The following is a 19445-nucleotide window of genomic DNA, read 5'->3' as shown; positions in this document are numbered from 1 at the left end:
CCAGGTCATTTTTACACAGTTGTCTCCTGATGCTGCCCCAGATGAAGGTGACAGAGCCAGAAGCCCCTGGCTCCTCACTTTTCTTACCTCTTCAGCTCTCCCATGCTCAGAGAGGACTGAAATGAATATTTGCTTTTTCCCTGAAGAGCAAATAAGAGATTATCCAGAAATCTTTGGTACTTCAACTCTGCCAATTTTCACTTGAGTTTTGTGAGTGTTCTTCTGTGTTTTACCTCATCCACAGACGAGGGGGTTTATTTTCTTTGGCTCTGAGATTTATTCTTCCACCTGTTCCTCATTACATTATTTTGTCTCCAGGTGTGTGACTTACTGCAACAAGGGGCTTTTATTTTTGTGTGGGGAAGTAACACCAAGTCCCTGCGGATCTGACAGTCTGGAAGGTCACAGAATCATGGAATATCCTGAGCTGGAAGGATCATCCAGTCCAACTCCTGGCCCTGCACAGGACACCCCAATAATGTGCCACTCAATGTGCCACCACAATACTGTGACACTCCCACCTGTGTCTAAAAGGGGAGTCTAATCCTGGGATGAAATGTCTGGAAGGAAATATTGGGTCTGCCGAGTCCTCAAACCACTCAGAGTCTGCTGGTGGTTTTGTCTAACCCCAAATTCACAGAATCATGGAATGGTTTGGGTTGGAAGGGACCCTAAAGCTCATCCAGTGCCACCCCCTGCCATGGGCAGGGACACCTTCCGCTAGCCCAGGTTGCTCCAAGCCCCGTCCAACCTGGCCTTGGACACTTCCAGGGATCCAGGGGCAGCCACAGCTTCTCTGGGGAAACTGTGCCAGGGCCTCCCCACCCTCACAGCCAAGAATTCCTTCCTAATATCCCATCTAAACCTCTCCTCTTTTAGTTTAAAAGAGCTCAGCTGCTCCAGAGGATCAGGCTGGGGGTGGACAACGCCACAGATTTACTCAGCAACTGGAATTCTCCACCCCTGTGCTCTGCAGAGCAAGTCTCCAGCTCTGCACCCATGGGGCACCTCCCTCCACGGGAGCATTAATTATTAATTCTTAATTACTGCCACTTCCCAAACGAGCTGGGAGCTAAAATGGGTTTTTTCTAATCCCATCAATGGAAAAGAACTCGTGGCAAATCCACTGCAGGCAGATGGAGGTGGCAGGGAGGACATCAAGGCCTGCACTAATTACTCCACGCATCTCAAGGACTGATAAGAAGTTGATTTATGCCTGGAACAGCCTGATAATTCCTGAAATAATAGATAGTGGGTGACTTAATTAATCAGAGTCAACCTGGCTGTGCTGGGATTTGGAGTGAGATTTGGATCCTGCAGTTGTCCCTCGTTGTATCAGGTGAGTTCTTGTGCTCTCCTGTTTGGGGAATGTGAGGGGAATGTGTTTGGGGAATGTGAGGGGAATGTGTTTGGGGAATGTGAGTATGGCAGGATTAGAATCCCAGATTTATCAAGGGCTGGCAAAGCCCTCCAAGATCCAGCCTTTGAGCAAACCCCACCCTGCCAACTAAACCACAGCCAGGAGGGGGGTTGAACTTGTTTTAATTTCTGAAAATACAGTTTATATCCACGTCCAGACTGACATTCAGAACCAATAAATACACACGACAGCCCCCCGGGGCTTCACAATGATCAGCACCGACAGAACAACAGAGTGGTTACATCACTTTGGGTTAGAATGTGAGAACATCATGAATACACTGAATCCTTTAGGATTTAGACCTATTTAGGATTTAGGTCTTCCTAATCATGGGGTTTTTTTCCTCATTCTTGGTGTGTTTGAAGGATTCCTGGGCACCATGAATCCCTTAGGTGGGTTCATGACACTAAACCAATGCAGAAGGAGCACCCAGCACGTTCCAACCACGGGTCATGCACAGCTTGGAGGTCAGTGCTGGGGCCTTTTGGGTATGAAACTCTTAAGAAACAGCACTTTTCTCGTAAGAGATCCCCTTGAAGGATTCCAGAGACACTGTCTGAGCTGTTTTCTGCTTTGAGCTGCTCCCAACAGTGCAAAGCAGCCACAAGCCCAGCTTAACAAGGCAGTTAAAACTGATTTCGTGTGGTTTTGCATCACTAGGGCAGTACAAAGCCTGGAAACCAGTTCTCCAGAGGACCCAAAGTGATCCCACGTGACCCAGGTCACCACAGGAGCTTGGCTACAGCCCAGCACAGACCCTACCACCCCGAGCTGGGGAAGGGAGGGGAGTGAAGCCACTTCTATGTACATTTACTGGAGCCTGTGGGTCTCCACCTTTCACCTTTGCCACGAATTCATCTCTCCTCGAGGCCCCCCCAAGTTCTCCAGCTCTCCCAGCCCTTTGCAGCCCCAACCCACGCCCTCAGACCTTGCTGGTCTGCATGTGGCCGTTGAATTCCACGTTCCTCTGGGTCAGCATGGACTCCTGCAGGCGGCTGCTGTTCTCCTGCCTGTGCTCCACGGGCTCCCCGTCCTCCACGCCGCTGCCCTTCCGCAGGCAAAGGACCTTCTGAAAGCTCTGCTTGAAGTTGTCAGAGAGGAACCCGTAAAGGATGGGGTTGGCACAGCTGTTTGCATAGGACAGCACCACCATAAAGAAGTACAAGCCCTCCAGCACGGGGTCTGCTGGCAGGATGAATATCAAGTTGACGATGTTCATGGTGTAAAAGGGGAGCCAGCAGAGCACGAAGACCACCACGATGATCACCACCATCCTGGTGACCTTCCTCTCCGACCTCCTGCGCCTCGTAGACCCCACCCGGACCCCCGACGACTTGACCTTGATGACAATCAGCAAGTAGCAGAGGCAGATCACCAGCAGAGGCCCAAAGAAGCCCAGGACCGAGGTGTAGACGATGAAAGCCGCCGACCAGATGTTGACGGGCTCCGGCCAGTTCATGTTGCAGGTCTGGAAGTCCTCCTGCACGTCCGAGAAGATGATGACTGGAAGCACCACCAAGAAGGAGAATGTCCACACGGTCATGCTGATGAGCTTGGCCACCCTGGGCCGCCTCCACTTGGTGGATTTGATGGGATGAACCACGGCCAGGTACCGGTCCATGCTCATCACCGTCAGGCAGAAGATGCTGGTGAACTGGTTGATGCCGTCCACGGTCATGACCAGCCTGCACAGGAAGGAGCCAAAGGGCCAGTAGGAGATGGCATTCTGGGTGGCCAGGAAGGGCAGGCCCAGCATGAAGAGCACGTCGGCCACGGCCAGGTTGAGGATGTAGATGTTGGTGACCGTTTTCATCTTGGCGTGACGCAGCACCACGTAGATGACCAGCGTGTTCCCGCTGAGCCCCACGGCGCACACCAGGAGGTAGCAGATGGGGATGAGCACTTTGTGGACGTACTTGAAGGGGGGCTGCTCCGGGAGGGTCCCGTTCTCTGTCGTGTTCGTCAGCAGGGAGGAATTCCCGCCGCCGGAACCGCCCTCGAACGCGTTGGGAAAGTACAAAGGATCCATAACTTTTTACTTTTTAAGGCTAAAGGAGGTTAAACTTCATGGGCATCTTGTTCCTAGAAAGAAAATTTGAAGAGGAAGAAAAAAGAGAGAAGGAGTGAATTCACAGAACATTCAGTTTTACACATAATTTAATTTTCTCTCCGGGTTCAGGGTTTATGTTGGAATTATGCAGCGAGGATGTGAGATCAATGCCTGGACAAAGGAATTGCACAGTGGGAGAGCTCAGGGCTCATCCCAGGAGCTGCTGGAATCTGTTTCATTTTCACAGGATCCAGGCAGAGCTGGATGGAACCATAAAGATGGGAGGCAGCACAACAGTAACACGGAAACGACAGGAATCCTGCTGGGAAACACGGGTGAGAGGGGAGAGGGTGAGGCCATCACACTTCCCAGCCTGAGGCAGAAGGATTGGAATGCCCTGGCATGTGGTTGTTTGGGTCCAAAACCTGCTGTAACAAGGCCAGTCCTTCCTCTGCTGATGAGAAATGGGAAGTTTTGCAAACAACCTTCACTATTTGAGTGTCTCACTCTCTGTAACCTGCCATACAGCCAATGTCCTCTTCTGGGATATCCAGGAGCTGGGCTGATAATACCAACACTTCCCAGCCTGGAAAAAGGAGAGGGTCTTTTAGCAAGGTCATGGAGTGACAGGACAAGGAATAATGGCTTTAAACTGAAAGAGGATAGGTTTAGTTTAGACATGGGGAAGAAATCCTTCCCTGGGAGGGTGGGGAGGCCCTGGCAGAGGTTGCCCAGAGAAGCTGTGGTTGCCCCTGGATCCCTGCAAGTGTCCAAGGCCAGGTTGGACGGGGCTTGGAGCAACCTGGGACAGTGGAGGATGTCCCTGCCCATGGTAGGGGGTGGGACTGGATGAGCTTTAAGTTTCTTCCCCATCCAAACCATTCTGAGATTCTGTGAAGTCCACAAGGCCACCTTTACCCTTTATTTTCTGTCTAAAATCTGATAGAGGAATTGTTGGAGTAGAATTTGGAAGGGCTCTGAGGAGCACACATGGGTCAGGCTGAGAGCAGAGCCCTGCATTGCTGCTGAGAGCTTTAAAGTCCCATTTGGGGCAGTTCTGCTGTCACTGAGGTGACCTGGGGAGGCTCAGGGATGACTCCACCCCACCTCACTCCCGCACAGCCCAGAGCCAAAGGCATTTCCCAGCCCTTAGGATCAGAAGCTCTGCTCCCACGTTTCCCAAGTCTCCTTGTTTGCATAAAAACATCAGTCTGATGGATTCAAATTCCACTTATTGCCTGGCAGAGCCACTGGAGAACCCCCAGGGAGCACCAGCAGCGTGGAGGTGGGGAACTAAACCCTCCATGACAACGACAAAGCCCCAGGAAAAAAGCCCATGAGCTCCAAGGTGGGGAGGCCCATGGCTGAGCTCCCTTCTCCGTGGATCAGGATGAGTGCACAGGAGAGGAACAACCTCCTCCTTTTCCATCTCTCAAGACTGTTCTTCTCTCAGTGTTTCCAATCCCTCTCCTCTCACCTGAACTGTACTTTGTGGCCGAGAAACACCTTTATTCTGCCAGAACTCCAAGCTGCAGTGGGCACTGCAGGGCACAGCTGAGCAGAGGGGGTGGCAGGAGAAGTTTTAATAGACATTCTGCAAGAGGCTGAGAATTTCAAACGCCCTGTTTCTCTGCTGGGCTTGATTCACAGGAATATTTTTCATATTTTTGTCCAAGTAGGTGTTTATAAAGCATTTCTCCAGAGAAACTTGAAAGCATTTGCTCTAAAAAAGTTGCAGATTCAAAACACGAGGTCTCCCCCGAGTCTCACAACGAATCCTGGTGAAGATGCTCAAGCAGGTTGTGCTCAGCAACTTGTGTTGCCATCACCTGATGGTCAGATTTCCATAATAATCCGGGGGCAGGAAGCTGGATTCCCAAACACCCAGCCCACTCTGCATCCATGCCTTTCAAGCCCAAGCAAACTGTGCATCACTGCGGCACGAGAACCTCCTTGTCTCCAGGAGGAATCCAAAAACACCTCCACGGCTGTTGCTGGGCTTTTTCTCTTGGGGTGAGAAAAACCGCAGTGGGGGAGAGAGGAGAAGTCCCTCCAGCTCCCAGTTGTAATCACAAATCTGCTGCTCTGATTTGGAAACGTGCAGATGGGGAGTAGGTGTCTCACATGTCACTCCACGGCTGGGAAGAGATGGAGCAGGGAAATCAGGGATCCAGGGGGGCTGGGATGGCAGGAAGAGCTCCACATCATCTTATTCCCCCCCCAAATCCAAGCCAGAGGTGAAAAGGACCATTTTAAAGATGTAAATGGTTGGGAGGGTTTTTTTTTTTCAGGGTTTGCTTTAGGGCAGTCGTGGGAGAAGTCGAATTTGGGGGGTTTTTTAGGTGATTATTCTAAAGCCACTTTCCTAATTTTGGTCATGAAGGAAATATATGAACCACCTACAACGTTCTTACAAATGCTGGCTTGGAGGTGGAGATGATCTGCAGGTTCTGAACACTTTGTTTGGGTGTTTGGGTTCAGGTGTTGCAACCATGGGCACAGTTGGGAACATCCTTGCAATCCCTGCAGGGAGAGCTCAGGCAGCCCATACTCCTTATAAATTAAATAGGACTGGATTAGTGCTTAGATAAAAAAAGGCAAAGCCCAGCTCTGTCTAAAAAGTGGAGTTTTAAATGCTGTCCTGACCCTCAGCTTAAAATATTGTGTTAAATCTCAGTTTAAAATATTGTGTTAAAATCTCAGTTTAAAATATTGTGTTAAATCTCAGTTTATTCTTGGGGGGGGGAATCTGGGAGAAGCCACAGCAGCCCCTTGCTCCTCCTGGGCTCTGGGGGTTTGGGAAGATCCCATTTTCTCTCTATGTGACCCAGCTGGGATGTTTGAAGGGCAGAATACAAAGGAAAAGGGTGATGGGATGGGGCAGTCGGTGTTTATAAACTCTTTTATTTCCAGCTGAAACTTTGGGGCTGAGTTTGGTGCTGAACCTGGGAAAGCAGCTCTCCTCAGCAGTCCAGACAAGCTCAGCATCACCAGCCTGGGCCAAAAAAAAGCCAAGTTTTTGTGCTGGGACTCCAAAAATAGGAGGATGTAAAAAGAACTGGAGCTCAGCAGGGGCAGGTCAGGAGGTGCAATCATGTGTGGCTCATCCTGGGGCTCTCAAAAATGAGGAAGGACATCTTTCCTCTAAAGTCACCTCCTTTTTTTCCCCCAGCACATCCCCTGGAAATAGGTGACTGTGGAAATGACCCAGGAAGTTCCAGCCTGGTGCTCCTTCCACTGTCTTTGGAGTTGAGGCCTTGGAGGAGCAGGACAAGGAGCTCCTTTAGTTGGACACTCCCAGATTTCTTCTCACCCTGAAGAAAATCTACAGCACAAAGGGCCTCAGGCTCTTCCAGCCATCCATGCCCGGCGTTCCTGATGCATCCAAAGGAAGGACTGGAAGGACTTTGTGTGTCTTCCATGGAGAGGGACAGTTTCCAGCCTCCTCCAGCAGCAGCTGTGACATCTCCTCCTCTGCTGTGCTGTCCCCAGGGGTCAGTGACACTTCAGCACTTTGTCACTGCAGTATTTTGGGGCTCTTCTCTTGGTTCTGTGTGAACATTAACCTTCCCTCTCAGGGGTTTTGTTGAATTAAAATTAAAAATATGATGAATTTCACAATATTCCTTGTCATACCGAGAGCACTGAGAAGGAAATCACGGAATCCTGGAATAGTTTGGGTTGGAAGGGACCTTAAAGAACATCCAGTCCCATCCCCTGCCATGGACAGGGACACCTTCCACTGTCCCAGGTTGCTCCAAGCCCTGTCTATCCTGGCCTTGGACACTTCCAGGGATGGGACAACACATTTGCTGAGGGGGCAAATCCATTTGCTAAGGCTCTGATGCAAAATCTCAAGTGTTCATCTGGTGCCAACCAGCAGGCTGGCAGCACCAGGAGGGAATTTCCATCACCTGAACGTTCCCATGTGAGGATGTGATGTGCTTAAAGTCATCCAGATCTGAAAACTGAGCCCAGACCTCGAGTGTCCGTTCCCTGTTTTATCCACTCAGACATGGAAACCTCCCTCCCTCGTAGCCACTGGTATTTTGCTTTTTGTTTGGTTTTGTTTGTTTTTTTTTTTTATGATATGGCAACAACAAAGGAAAGCCCGGACAGCTGCAGATGATGCTTTTCTGGCTGTTTTGGGTGAGCACAGAGGATTTGTCCCTCTGTCCATCTCACAACTTGCCCCATTCTGCCTGGGCTCACATTGTCACTCCAGCAGTTAATGGCCATGAACCTCCCCAAAGGATGACTAAACATAATTAAGACATGCTGACTGATACCTGATAGCCTTGTTTGGGTGTTCTTAATTAGTGGATTAATAAAACACATCCCTCCAGGGGCACTTGCTCTCAGCCAGCTTTTTTTCCCTTCGGTGTTTGATCTCCGAGCCACCCCACTGGTACAGTCCATAAATTATGGGCTTTCTGCTTAAAACACACAAAGCAGAAAGGAGATAAGAACACAGACCCAGAGTAACCAATGATATCATTCCAAATTCTCCTTTGGCAGGGCAAAAAAAAAATCAGCATCCACTGCAGCTGAACATATCTGACTGTCCATGTCCCTGCCATAATGAGGGAAGAAAGAAAAGAGGGATTAGAGCACAGCCCATCCTGCTCAGAATTTAGTGAAAACTTCTCTAGCAGGTATCTTAAATAAATGTAATTTTTCTGGGCAAGAGAGCAAGGATCCAACAGCACAGAGCCCATCAGTGACTGAAGACCATCACAGCCTAAGGAAGAACAAACCTTAAAAATGCCCAACTAGATGAAGGCTGAAATCCTGCCTGGCTGTGGTTGTGATAGCAAAGCAAAAATAACCCTCTGGAGTGCATTGCATGAGAGTGGAGCTGGGATCAAGCAGGAATTACAGTAAGAAACCTAATTTTATGAGTCAAGATTTGATCTTGCTGCCTATTTACTGCTGGAATCATAACTCTCTTATGCAGCACCGACCATAATTGCTGTGAATGGAATTACAAACAACAGGATGGCAAATTGCTGCTTCCAGGTGCAGGAGGACCAGGAATAACAGGCAAAATGGGAACCCAGAGGGACAGGCTTTGAAAACAGGCATTCTAAGGAGTAATGGGAAGAAAAGCAGCTGGATAACTCTCCAAGAATTATGTACTGGCAGCAGAACTTTGTGAGGTTTTCCCATCCCAGAAAGAAATCTCACCCCACGGATTTGTTAGTGGAGTAATTTGCTGTAATAATTTGCTGTAATAAAGCAAAAAAACCTCTCTTGGTCCTTCAGTAAATTTGCCCTTTTGAGTGTTTATCACCTGCTGCTTCCCATAAAGCCCCTGGGGCCTCATTCCTGGTGTTTTCATGGATCCAGCAGGCAGAGCTGAGGGTTTTGCTGCTGGAAGGGGAGGGAGATGGTGTGAAAGTTGGTGTGACCTGGAAGAGCAGCTCTGAAACAACACCCCCAGGGAAGGCTCTGTGTGAGCAGGAGGGAGATGCAGCATCGTGGTGAGACCTCCTTCACCCCCTGGCAGTTGTCACCATGTCCTGGGACTAAACCAGGAGCTCCCTAAAAGTACAGAAATCTCATTGTTCCATATGTAACATTCTTGGTTTCCCCTCTCCCAACCCCATTCCACCACCGGGGGTTGAAAAGCAGAATGAATCAGTTCAGATGGGAACTTTCTCCTCGTTAAAAATCTGCCATTTGATGTTTCTCAGGGTGTGTTTCTCACTCCAAAAAACCTGGAGGGATTGATTTTTCCCTACAGAACACACAACAAACCAACTGTCTCGCCATAAATTGCTTCTCTCTTTGGATTAACTGCTTTGGTGCTAAACACTGATCAGCTGAAGTCCAAGTTGAATGACTTCTTACCACTTCTGGCACTAGAAAAATCTTTAAAAACCACATTTTCAAGCTGACAACACCTGGTTATGCCCCTGTTCACCCCAGCCCAGCGTTTCCTAGAGCACCCTGAGGAGACACGACCTGGTTAATTTGCTCCTATTTTTAGTTTGCAAACAAACAGCCCATAAAACGATTCTGCTTTTGCCAAATATTTGCTGAATCCTTTCTTTCCCCAAGCACACCTCAGGCTCTGTTTTGCTCAGGGATTACTCACTCGGGCCGAGCTGGTCCTGCCACACAGACAATCCTGGAAATCACCTGCTGCTGGTTTTGATCCCAGATTTCAGCAGATGAGGTAGAGGACGGTGTGGAGCCGACACCTCTGTGCCCTCCCCGGGCTGGGATGACATTCCAAAATCCAGCTCCTGCCCTGCTCCATCACCATCAGCAGGGGTTTGTATCAAAATGCTTCTCTTCCAACCCTCTCCTCTGTAATCCAGCCCATCCAAATCCAAACATCAGCTGGTCTCAGGGACGTGAGAGGCTCAAAGACAGGGTAGTTGAGGAGCACTGACTACAGGCTGGGTCTGCTTCCAGGCTGGGGGAGAGCTGGAACAGCCACGGATCCCTTTGGCTCAGGGAGAGCCCGGGTTGGAAGGAGCTCAGGAACAGCTTCTCTTGCTGTAAGAAGTGGAGCAGCTCCAGAAGAGGAGCCTCAGGGAGGAACTTCCAAGGTGTGGGGTCTCTGGCTTGGATAAACCCCACACCAGCAGTGCAGATCCACCCCAGCCACCGAGTCCTGGTGCCAGTGTGTCCAGGAGCTGGGATTTCCCACCCCAGCACTCCCAGACTGATCCCAGCCCCCTGAGAACAGGCTGCCTGGTGGAACCTGCACCTCTCCTCCCTCAAAAACTCCAAAAGCTCTCTAGTTCACCCCAACACAGCCTGCAAGTCCAAAACATCCCTGAGGCGGGTTGTTTCTCTGCTCTTCAGCGCAGAGCTCTGGGCACCGGGAACAAGCTGTGCCCGGATCCGGGAATTCTGGGAGCCGTCTGGAGCCAGCACAGGGACACAGGGAGCTGCTCCCAGCCCGGAGCAGCGCTGATCCCCAGGGCTCCGCTTCGACCTTGACATCCGCGTCCTGCTGCCCACCCTGGAGCAATTCCAGCCCCCCGCGCTTCCCACCCCCCGTGTTGGATCGGAGAGGAGCATCCTGGATCGGCTTTCGCACCTTTTTGGGGAGGGCAGCGCCGGGCTCTGCCCGCACATCCCTCCCGCGGGTGCCTTTCTCATCCCTTTCGAGCTTCCAAGCCGCGCTGAGGCTGGTCCTGCTTCAAACACCGAGTCCTCCGCCCGGCAGCGGGACCCTTCCCGGGGTCCCTCCAGCCAGGACGGGTCATTCCCGTCTCCAGCGGGTCCCTCCCTGCCATCCCTCCAGCCAGGACGGGTCATCCCCGTCTCCCCCACCATCCCTCCAGCCAGGACGGGGGTCACTCCGCATGGAAAGCCCCCTCAGAAGGGCAAACTCGGGGTGGCCACAAGCGGGACCGATGACTCCAGTGCCTCGTTCACCGCAGCGAGCCCCCAAAAGCGCTTTGCGACCCCTCGCCTGCCCCATCCCCATCCTCCCTCCTCTCCCCCTATCGCCGTCTCCCTCCTCTCCCAGCCCCGCTCGCTGCTCCCGTCTCCCCTTGGGATCGTTACCTGCGGCTCCAGGGGCTCCTCTCCCCTGTGGATGCAGGATGCTCCCGCTCCCCCCCCGAGCCGCGGCTGGAGCCCCGCTCCGGGAGCGCTCCCCGCGCGTCCCTGCGGCGGCGGGCGGGGACGGGGCCGCTCCCCCCACCCCGGGGAGGAGGGACGGGGCTCCCGGCCGGGGGAGCAGCGGGCCTGGGGCCACCCCCTCGTCGGGAACTCGGGCGGGAGGGTGGGAGCCGAGGGAGCGGGAGGCAGGAGCGCTGCGCCGGGATGCTCTGCCCGCGGATCCTCCCCGCGCGTCTGTGCCCCTTCCCCGTTTCTGTGCCCCCTTCACCACATCCGTGCCCACCTCCCCATGTCTGTGTCCCCCTTCCCAAGTTTCTGCCCCCGTCCCCATGTCCGTACCCCCTCCCTATGTCTGTGCCCCTCTTCCCACGTCTGTACCCCCCTCTCCGTGTCTGTGCCCCTCTTCCCACGTCTGTGCTCCCCTCCCCGTGTCTGTACCCCCTCCCCATGTCTGTGCCCCCCTTGCGATTTCTCTGCCCCCCTCCCTATGTCTCTGCCCCTCTCCCCGTGCCCGTCCCCCCCCTCCCCAATCCCAGGGATGCCCTTACCTGGCTCTGCCGCTCCCGCCGCTCTGCCCCGACCCCGGGGCTCGCAGCCCCCCCGGCCCGGTGCGGGCTCCGCTCTGCTCCCGGGAAGGGCCGGAGCCCCCACTGCCCGCCGAGGGGAGAGACCCGCATTTCCTCCCCCTGCCCGAGCTCCTTCCAGCCCCGACAAGTCCTTTTAAAGGCTCCCGCGGGCTGGTCCTCAGCGAGCCCCCTCCCCGAGCTGCTCCCCCAAAACACGGCACACGAGCCCGCGGGCTCCTCCGGGGGCAGCGACGAGGATCTGACATCTTCGGCACGGTTATTTGATGCTCCTGTCCCTGAGCAGAAGGGGAAACCGAGTGCCAGGGTCGCCCTCTCATCCTGCCTCTCCACGGAGAGCTGCAATCCCATGTGGGGAGGTTTTACTCCAGCTGGCTGCGAGTCAGACCCGAAAATTACTGTCTGGTGGAAAGATAAGGGCTTAACATCCAGGCTGCGTTGGATTTATTTCCCTCCTAACCTGCCTGGGGGGTTCTGCTGGGCAGGAAGAGGGCGAAATATTCGGAATTTTGAGTATTTTGAAACGCAACAAGTGGAATAAAAGTCGCGCAGAGCTCTCCCCTCTCCACCCCGCACCCTCCCTGTGCTGTTACATCTCTAAACATCAGTACCGGTGGCACTTACACTGCTTTGCTCTCTCCCTCGTGAGGGGGGTCAGAGCCGGGTGGTTACAGAGCTCAGGGCTCCCCAGCCCTGCCAGACACTCATCAGCATTCCCGGGGCATCGTGCTTCCTAATAATGGATATGGACTTCATGCACTGCCGAGGCTTTTCAATTAGAGACCTGTGATTGAGTCAGACGTGTGAAGGCAGGGGAAAAAAAAAAAAAGCGAAGGAGAGAGCTGCTTTTGGCATGTCAGCCTGTAATTCAATCTGCTGATGTATTTATGGTCATGTATTGCTAAATTGAACTCAGACTCCGGTCCTCTCTCGCCATGACAATGGGGAGAGTCATCCGATAAAAATAGAGTGGGGCTGATAAACAGAAAAGGAAGAGGAGGTTTTGATCACCTCCTCTGGAAATGTGCCAAGCAAAATGGGAGTGCAACAGCCCCACTGGGAACATCAGCTTGAATCAGAACGGGGTTAATTTAAGAATTACCCTCCAATATTTTATTAGCATTTTATTAGCGTTTATGAGATGTGAAACGTTGCTAAGAAAACACGGTGGTCCTTGAGGTTCCTGGAAGAAAACAGCACTTTTCTTCTAAATAAACACCTTGGCAAAAGTAATTTTCGCGGGGTCTGTGCTGGGATAGAGGCAGGATTCTCCAAAGCTCTCAAGGCTTGTTGAATTCTTCACCCACTCAAGTCAACGAAGGGAGTGAGAGCACTCCCTGTCCTGGTGCTTTTAGTGACTAATGCCCCGGGCAGAGGGCAAAGAGCAGCTCCACCAACCACAGAATAAACAGGGTAGGAAAAAGAACTCCTGGCACTGCCCAGATGGGCAGGAGGGGCACCCAGACCTTCAGGGGTGCATGGGAAGGGTGGTGGCTCAGGTTTGTGGTGGGGAGGGTCAGTGAGTGGAGGACGTCACACCACAGTGATGTGACAGTTGTCTTTTATTTTTAACTCTTCTGGGTCTGTCCTTTTTGCTATGTGTAATATTTTACAGCTGGATAATCTGTGTGTTTCTAACACCTTTTTGTGTCCACGTTCTGGAGAGGGGAGAGGTCTAATATTGGCCTAAAAGCCTCAAAGTGCAATATTTTGGTTTGTTTGACCCTTGGTGGGTGTTGCTGCGGTCCAGCAGGCCAATGGAATCCTGAGATGCATGGGAAGAGCATTCCCAGCAGGTCAGGGAGGGGATGCTGCCCTGGGGAGGCACATCTGCAGGGCTGGGCCCAGCTCTGGGCTCCTCAGCACGGCAGGGACAGGGAGCTCCTGGAGCTACAGGGATGAGGAAGGGATGGAGCATCTCCGGGAGCAGGAAAGGCTGAGGGAGCTGGGAATGTTCAGCCTCCAGAGGAGACCCTGAGAGGGGCCCTCAGCCACGTCCAGCAGTGTCTGCAGGGAGGGGGCAGAGGATGGAGCAGGATCTGCTCAGGGGGCCCAGCAACAGCACAGGAGGAACCCGGGAAGTTCCACCTGGACATGAGGAAGAACTTCCCCCCTCTGCAGTGACCCAGCATGAAACAGAGACCAGAGAGAGTGTGGAGTCTCCTCAGTGGAGATATTCCAGAACCCTCTGGACACAGTCCCATCCCATGAGCTCTGGGATGATCCTGCTGGAGCAGTGACCCACTGATGTCCCTTCCAACCTGACCCATCCTGTGAAAACCCCCTTGGAACAGCCCTAACTCGGGCACAAGTGTCTTTATCTTGCCAGTCCTTGTCACACACGGGAATTCCATGTCCCAACATGACCCCTGGGTGGTGGTTTTCCCACGGGAATGTTGGATGATGATGGAAGTGCTGACACACGTCATGGGAGTGACCCAGTTTAAACCAGTGCATGTGGGACATGGGGGAAGTGCCAGCTCCCAGGGAGCTGTGGGGACAGGATCCTTGGGAAGCTCCTCCTGCCTCGTGGAAACTGCCTCGTCCAAATGCAGCTGAAGCAGAAAGGAGGAGCTGTGATCCATATTTTTAGAAGGAAGAACTCCAGGGGAACTTGTGTCAGCAGCCTCTCCTGGTGAACTTGGCAGCAAGGAACAGGGACTGAGTGCTGCTGAGCCAGGAATTAGGAGTGGGAGAGAGAGCTGGGGCCAAGCCTGGCTTGGACTAGAGGGAGGTGTTGAAATCCAAGGTCCTTGAGTTGGATTTCCTCTGATTAGAGGGGCTGGAGTAGCACAATCAAGATACCTTTTAACTTCAGAAGAACAGAGAAACTGAGAAGGAGCAGAGGATGTTTCTGAGGCCATTGCTCTAAAAATCGGTTGTGTGCAAAGGATTAGAGCCAGAATTTTTCACAAGCACAAGAGGAATAAGGTCAAATCCAAGGAAATCAGTCTTGGAAAACAGGCAAATCTGCATAACTTTGCCAGGCTGGAAACTGAGTCCTCGGTGCTTCCAAATCCCTGAAGGATTGGAGAAGCTTTATTTTTAAAAATGGAAGTCCAAGGCATCGACAAAGAGGGAAAATTATTTTCCTGGTTAAACAGATGGCTCTGGGAGACATGTCCATTCCTCATTCCCACGAGCCTTCCCAAAGTGCAGGATGGCGTTGTGAAGATGCCCATCCCAGCACAACAAGCCAAGCTGTGGCTCCCAAGACTCAGCTCCAACCTTTGCCTGAGGGTTGTTCCCTGGGTTTCTCTCAGGATTTTAAACAGGATTTTTTTTTTCCTCTTTACCAGTTTGAGAAAAAAACAAAACAGGTACAGGGGAAGAGCTCGGGGTTGTTGCTTTAAAATCAAATCCTCGAGTCTGAGAGTGGCTGAGTGGAAACTTGGAGTTTTCAAATCCAGCTGAGATTTGGGTTCCACTGTAGCCCTGAGTTATTCCCGTTACCATAGAAATAAATGGATGTGTTTGCTGCCTCAGACCAGGCTGCCTGCAGATATCCATCAGCTCTGCTCCTCACCAGCCCCAGCCATGGGATTGAGCTTCCCCATTTCTGCTTCTCCCAGGGACCCCGTGTGCAGTGGGAACTTTTATTTCTCCTTTTATTTTATTTTTTTGAACAAATGACCCATGTTCAGCTCACAGCAAACACTCTTCAGCTCAGCTCCTAACCAGGAGACTCCATTCAATGACATTCCCAGCTTGGTTGGAGCCGAATGTTTTCCCTTTGCCTGCGGAACACGCCAAGGAAACGCCGGCAGCGGGAATCACGGGGAGGTTGAGATGTTTTCCCTTCCTCTTTGTTATCCTCCTTCTGGAGGGAGGAAAATCAATGCCTTTCAAATCAGTGCATTAAAAAGCTCTCAAACGGGCTGTAATTACAGGCCCATCTGTTGTCAAATTGTTGAATTGCCGGCGGCAGAAATGAGGGAAGATCTTCCCACTTGGTCACTGCTGAGCAGCCCTGGGTCACTCCCATGGGAGGCACAGGCAGCCTGCGCTGATTTTGGAAGCCTTCTCAGAGGAGAAGGAGCTGGATTCACTCATCCCTGCCTGGATGAACCTTGGCTTGGCTGTTTGCAGCTTGGCTGGGAGAGGAAATCACTTTTCTTTCCACAGTTTTCAAATCAGCTGCTCCCAATAGCCACGGAGCAAATCGGGATGAGCAGAGGGATGGAGCTCCTGTGCTGGGAGGAAAGGCTGGGAGAGCTGGGATTGTTCAGCCTGGAGAGGAGAAGGGTCTGGGGTGACCTGATTGTGGCCTGCCAGGACCTGAGGGAGCTACAGGAAAGATGGAGAGACACTGTTTCCAAGGGCCTGGAGTGACAGGACAAGGGGCAATGGCTTTGAGCTGACAGAGGGGAAATTTGGGTGAGAAATTGGGAAGAAATCCTTCCCTGTGAGGGTGGTGAGGCCCTGGCACAGGTTGCCCAGAGAAGCTGTGGCTGCCCCATCCCTGGAAGTGTCCAAGGCCAGGCTGGACGGGGCTTGGAGCAACCTGGGCTGGTGGAAGGTGTCCCTGCCCATGGCAGGGGGTGGAGTGAGATGATATTTAAGATCCCTTCCAACCGAAACCATTCCAGGATTCTGTGATTCCATTATCTAGTGTGGGAGAGCTCCTGCACCCTCTGCACCCATCACTCCTTTATCCACATATCTCATGGAACCAGGATGCAGGGATGAAGCTGCACTTCAGACACCTGTTATTGAAAATATCCAACCTGGTGCCAGCCCCAAATCCCCCCAGCTCAGCCCAGGAAAGAGCCCTTGGCTCAGGGCTCAGCTTTATCCCCCCGACTGTATTTGCACAAAATCCAAAACGAGCTGAGAAGGAAAATATTTCTCCTTGTTCTTTTGTTTCCAGGACAAAAGAGAGTTTGGATTTTTTTTGCACTTCTGTTTCCTTTCCAGTTTTCAAGGCCAGGCTGGAGCAACCTGGACTAGGGGAAGGTGTCCCTGCCCATGGCAACCCTTCCCAGCCCTTTCTCATCTGCAGGATGACACGACTGAGGCTGTTTTCTCCCTTCCTTCCCATGGCTCTGCCTCCTGATGGAAATAACCCCCAGCCTTTGGTCCTGTTCAGAAATTAAGTCTGCAGACACATCCACTTCAATCGAATGCTTTGCTCTTAATGAGAAGCAGATGCAAAAAAACCCAAATGGAAAAAATAAAAACAACCTCCATGTGCCAATTTGGGGAACAAAATAACCTTGTTATTAAATCCTACAGCCAAATTCACTCCAGCACTGAAGTGAACCAGTCTCATCAGCAGACTTGCCACTGTTGGGAAGGGCTTGGCAAGGGGTGGGATGCATCTTTTGGGGGTTCTCTCTGGCACTTTGCATGTCTTGTGTGAAGGACAAACATCACACAGGGGGGTTTTATCAGCTCCAGTGCCTCATACCTGAAATATTCCTATTCACTCCTTTGAAATGCTCCATCAATACTGATTTCATTCCATCCCCGGGGAGCTTTATGCCCATTTCACAGGCACACTCTGTTCTGTGAAGCCTCCACAGTGAGCTGATAACAACACTGAAAGGAAACACTGATATCTTCCCTCACATTAACAAAAACCAGCTCTTTACCCCCCCCAAAAAAGCTTTATTACAGCGACCAGCAAGTTTCACTTGAGCGTTTGTAGTTTTTACAAAATTACGCTTTTCGAAAGCGACGCTTAAAAACCATTTATTTACGTTTTATTTCCTTTGGTGCAGTCAGAAACCTTTAACTTTGCGTGAAATTGGAAAGTCCCATCGATTTCTGGGGAGGTTTTGTTTTGATTCTGGCAACCAAACCTCGTTCCTGCAGCTCTCACCTCCCTCTTTTCTGCTTCAGGGACTCAAACACGCTCTCATTGGGTGGACTGGGAGATAAAACTGGGCAGAGCTGGATATATTTGTGTTGCTAATGTCACCCTTCAAACCACGACTCAGGCTGGTCAGCTTTAAAGGAGATTTCTTTGGAATGATGTATCCCATAAGTATCCAAAACTCCCGCTTTTAAACACACCCAGCAGTGCCTTAGCTGAGATTATTCCTGCTGCTGGTGCCCAAGAGGGAAGGGTTTAATCCTGATTTTCCAAACATCTCTGATTTTTTGAGGCCCTTGCACGGGTTGCCCAGAGAAGCTGTGGCTGCCCCTGGATCCCTGCAAGTGTCCAAGGCCAGGTTGGATGGGGCTTGGAGCAACCTGGGATAGTGGGAGGTGCCCCTGCCCATGGCAGGGGTGGAACTGGATGAGTTTAAGGCCCTTCTCAACCCAAACCATACCACAATTCTATGATTTAAGCCCAATTATCCAGGCTGAACTAATAAAGAAGTTCAGGCAGCGAGACCCTCAGCCTTCATCCCCCTCTGGATGTGAAGTAACACTTATTATTGCCCTGCCACTGAGGGAACAGGAGCTGTGAGACTTTGCTGCTCCTGGCTCTTCCCTGGGCAATTAAATGCATTTTTTAATCTCTATTTTGAATTTAGATTTTAATCACTGTGGTGCCTCAGGAACACGCCTGAACTCCCAGCCCTGTGTAATTCCTGCTGACTCGTGGAGCCCTTTGAAAAGAGTCACTTTGCCCTCCAGTGCTGAGAAGGGGGTGAAAGGCAGGAAGGGAGGGATGGAACCTGTGGAAATGTGGGGATTTTATGCTCAGAACCTCTTTCACTTGCACCCCCCCCCCTCCTGAGAAGGTTTGCTCTCAGCTTCCCATCCAAAAGAACCACAGCTGGTGGTAACAGAGAATCCTCTGCCCGGGATTTTTGGGTGCTGCCCTTGGGGTGGAAGAACCAGGATATCCCCCTGGAAGTGGAGGGAATGACCCCATCCATATAAAGTTTAATAACTGGCCTTCCTCCCCCCCTTCTAATCCTCTTCCCTGGCTTTGCTGAGCTCCAGGAGAAGCTTAACCCAGGTCTGGGTGCAGACACAGCCTCTGGCCCAGGAGATATTTCTTCCAGCCCCACAACAGGCAGCACCACTTCAGTTGTCCTTTTAACAAGCATTAAATGGACTTTGTGAGACCTCTAGAGAAGGGTCTGTCCTGTCTGGAACCCTTTTTAAGGCTTATCAGCTTTATTTTACTGTCCCTCCAGCTTCCTACCAGCCAAACTTCCCCCTGGCTGCTTCACTTGGGAAGCAAAGCAGCTTTTCCCCGCAATAGAAAAAACAAATTGCTCTTGGCAAGCAGGACTTGTTGTCAAATAGGTTTAATTTGTGGCTGGGCCCTCCTACATGAGACCACAGAGACTCAGAACTTATATAAGGAGTTTATCTTCTTCTCTGCCCTTGTTCCCTTCTTATTATAGCCCTTGATTGCAGAGCCATAGGTTGGTAATTTTACCACTGCTTATCTGGGTGCAGTTTTTAACAGATTGTTGGTTTTTTTTGGTTTTTTTTTTGCTTCCCTCCACAGAACAAATGGCAGGGACAGGATGACAGATTTCCCAGCGAGATTCACACAAAGTAATTTTCTTGTAAAACCCTGTTTTCTTTAAATACTTGAGTGTTTGCAGCCTTTGGCAGATCAGCCCATCAGGTGTTACAGTAAATTTTGACTCGCCCACGTCCCCACGGGATAATCTGGGTTCTCAAAAACGCAACTTGGAGCTGCAACTCTTGTGGAAAACCATTTCCTGCCATCCTTTGGAAATCAGGACATGAAGGAGCAGAATTCCTGCCTCTTTTCCCAGACTTTCCACTGAGCTGGTCCTTGCCCTGCTTTAATTCCTGAAGTTGAAGACAAGAGCTGTGGAGAAGCTCCCACAGTCATGATTTGAGCATCCTGTTATTTCCACAGCAC

At 51.4% G+C, this 19445-nt stretch overlaps 1 protein-coding gene across 3 annotated transcripts; it reads right to left on the bottom strand.

The window, feature by feature from the left end:
- Positions 1–1525: 1525 nt before the first annotated feature.
- On the bottom strand, positions 1526–11861 carry SSTR5 (somatostatin receptor 5). 3 transcript variants are annotated; one of them, XM_027683912.1, is made up of 2 exons: positions 11606–11861; positions 1526–3502 (listed from the first exon to the last, which is right to left on the bottom strand). In XM_027683912.1, the coding sequence occupies exon 2, from the start codon at positions 3447–3449 to the stop codon at positions 2343–2345; it is 1107 nt and encodes a 368-aa protein (XP_027539713.1). In that variant the 5' UTR covers positions 3450–3502; positions 11606–11861; the 3' UTR covers positions 1526–2342. The 3 variants fall into 3 exon arrangements, with proteins under 3 accessions (XP_027539713.1, XP_027539714.1, XP_027539715.1); XM_027683913.1 differs by lacking the exon at positions 11606–11861 and adding an exon at positions 11001–11057; XM_027683914.1 differs by lacking the exon at positions 11606–11861 and adding an exon at positions 7760–8565.
- Positions 11862–19445: the final 7584 nt, after the last annotated feature.

The sequence above is a fragment of the Neopelma chrysocephalum genome, unplaced genomic scaffold (assembly GCF_003984885.1).
Source record: "Neopelma chrysocephalum unplaced genomic scaffold, ASM398488v2 Primary Assembly neopelma1_65, whole genome shotgun sequence".
NCBI classification, from domain to species: Eukaryota; Metazoa; Chordata; class Aves; order Passeriformes; family Pipridae; genus Neopelma; species Neopelma chrysocephalum.
This window is presented reverse-complemented; position numbering and strand designations above follow the sequence as displayed.

Excerpts from the sequence above, each read along its gene's own strand:
- SSTR5 (XM_027683912.1), bottom strand. The coding sequence starts at position 3,449 with ATGGATCCTTTGTACTTTCCCAACGCGTTCGAGGGCGGTTCCGGCGGC.